Source organism: Salvelinus namaycush, chromosome 7, assembly GCF_016432855.1.
Source record: "Salvelinus namaycush isolate Seneca chromosome 7, SaNama_1.0, whole genome shotgun sequence".
Lineage (NCBI taxonomy): Eukaryota > Metazoa > Chordata > Actinopteri > Salmoniformes > Salmonidae > Salvelinus > Salvelinus namaycush.
In genome coordinates, this window is record NC_052313.1 from 49,514,642 (window position 1) to 49,517,389 (window position 2,748).

Consider the following 2,748-nt stretch of genomic DNA (forward strand, 5'->3'; position numbering starts at 1 on the left):
CAAAACAGAAACCACGACAACCATGACTCTGATCACCATCTTCATCTGGACACTGGTCTGCTGCTGCCTCAAAGGTCTGTTGTTTTATAACTCTTACAATGGAAAAAGACATTGTTGAGTACCTTGTATAATCATTGAAATGGATTTCAAATAATAAATGTCCCTGCATAAAATATTATCAAATATAAATTCTCTTATTTATACTCGTTGTTTAATTAATGTTTTTCCTCTTCAGGATCCAGAGGTCAGGTGACTGTGACTCAGCCTCCTGTAGTGACATTTTCTCCAGGAGACCCCGTCACTCTGACCTGTACAACCATCCCTAAAGTGTACAAATGGGATGGTGGAGCAGAGGGTGCATTCTGGTATCTACAGAGACCTGGAGAAGCTCCTAAACTCCTGATAAAATACGTAAAGACACTGCTAGATGGGATTCCTGCTAGATTCAGTGGCAGTGGGTCTGAGAGTGACTTCACTCTGACCATCAGTGGAGTCCAGGCTGAAGATGCAGCAGTTTACTACTGTAAGAGTTTCCACTTTCCCAATAGTAAACGTGTGTTCACACAGTGATTTAGAGCCGTACAAAAACCTCCTGCTCGAAATACACACATCATTGGTCCACTGGACACAGAACTAAGGGTCTTGTTATATGACATCACCAAGTACAACCACTTTACTAACTCAGAAATAATGGTTACAAACTAGTTTCATAACCCTCCCAACATCCCATGTCTACAAATATCCTCCTTATCAGAAAGATACAGGTGAAATAGTCCCATTGAGGATGAATAATCCATATCATGTCAACATATAATCATGTGTGAAGCAAAAAGGTTTGTATGCCTCAATGCTTGGTTGACCAACCGGACACACACAGCTGGCCAACAATTCTTTGTAGCAGTATTGGGTGTGTAAGTGCTTGACTGTGTGACAGAGAGAGAGCCCTGTGAAACAGAAACTTAGATTTCCATGTCCCCTCTCCCAGAATAGAACAGTACACTCCCCAGATGTTCCCCCATCCTTACACGACACCAGCGCTAGACCAGAGGTCAAAGATCAAAGTTAGAGGTTAGATGTCAGTCACAGGTCATTTTATAGGTCACTGCACTGATCTTGTTTGGTGTGCACAGGAAGAGGTTGGACACAGGTCGTCAGCCAGACTGGTAAAGGTCAACGATTAAAAAGTCAGAGGTCAGTTCCCCATGGAAGAGAGTCAGTCCAAATCCAACATGCCACCAGACTGCCTGTCACTTTTTGTCAGCTTTTTGTTTTCTTGACAAAGAGACTAGTTGACAAGAGCACCATTTTCTGAGGTCATTCTAGTAGTACCCCTAGAATGGCATGAGGAAGTATTAGATAACTAGTGATCTACATCTGAAGATTCATCATGATTTCATCAGGAATCAGCACTGAGCCAGTTTCATTGAGAATTTATCAGGAATCAGAGCCAGATGGAAGTCCTTTATCCCAGTCCCAGCCTCTATGCCAGTAAGTTTAGGGCATTACAGCACATTACCATTCCTTAAATCACTGGAGTCTAAAGCCTTGTATTTTCCCTGTATCCCGTAGCTCGGAGATCTTTCACAACGTTACTTTCATTCAGAAAAGCTTCATAGTGGTTATGAAGATGGGCAAACATTGTTGTCGTGGCGCCATGTTGAACTTGTTGATTTTCGGCTGTGTAGCCTACACAAACACAAATTAACCAAAATGTTATCGTCAAGTAAACGAGCGATAAAACAAGTGTGAAACAAGCATCACTACAGACCCAGGTTCGATCCCAGGCTGTGTCACAACCGACCGGGAGTCCCATAGGGCGGCGCACAATTGGCAAAGTGTCTTCTGGGTTAGGGGAGGGTTTGGCCAAATCTCTGTTGGTGTTCTGACAAGTGCCAACCAGAGTCAACACAAAGAAACATCCCTATTGGATCTAATGGCAGTATTTTATCTAAGTACAGAGATGACATCGTTGACTTTCCCCCAGAATGCATCCACCCCCGGGCATTTCCACAGCACATGCTGAAAAGTACCAAGGTCCCCTGTGGTACAGAACTCACATAATGGTGATGGACTAATACCCATGTGATGTCTTTTTTGAGGTGTTAGATCGGTTCTATGGCAAAACAAATATTAATGAATTGGATATTGGGGTTTCTAGATGATCCAAATATATTTTTCCATACTGTCTCCCAATTCATTTGTCTGTCAGCAAGTATAAAATCATTTTCCAATACAGTGGATAGACATAATGGCTTTTGTGCTGCTAGAATTATTTGACTATAGATATCAGAAACAACTCCTTTTGAGGGGTGCCTGTCCGTTGGAAGTTTGACCAATGGGTGTACTGCTAGTTCTGCTCCCAAGGGGACCCCATAGGCTGGGTGGATAGGCGGAGTTGAAGGTAAAGACAAAATGATGAACCTGGGACATTAAACACTGGTGGATTTCCTGGAAACTGAGGAGTCCATTCACATTGAATATGTCTTTGAAAGTATAAACACCCTTCTTAGACCAAGAATCTGATATAAATGGTTTCTTACACACTAAGAATTCCTTTCAAGATTAGATCTCATATTCTTCTCTGTAGCTTTCCACACATTTACTGAGTATGCTATAATGGGTCCAAACAATAAGTCCACCTGATGCTTTTCTTGTCTGTGGTGTTGCATATTTAATCTGTGGTCACTGTGGTATAAATTATTGGAGACAGGTGCAGGAATATGTAATAGATTTTTTTTTAAATACTCC

The 2,748-nt window shown here is 41.9% G+C and overlaps 1 gene segment (V, D, J or C); it reads left to right on the forward strand.

The window, feature by feature from the left end:
• LOC120050794 lies at positions 1 to 570 on the forward strand. The segment is given in 2 exon segments: positions 1 to 74; positions 236 to 570. Coding segments are annotated over 2 exon segments (387 nt in total).
• The last annotated feature ends 2,178 nt before the right edge of the window (positions 571 to 2,748 follow it).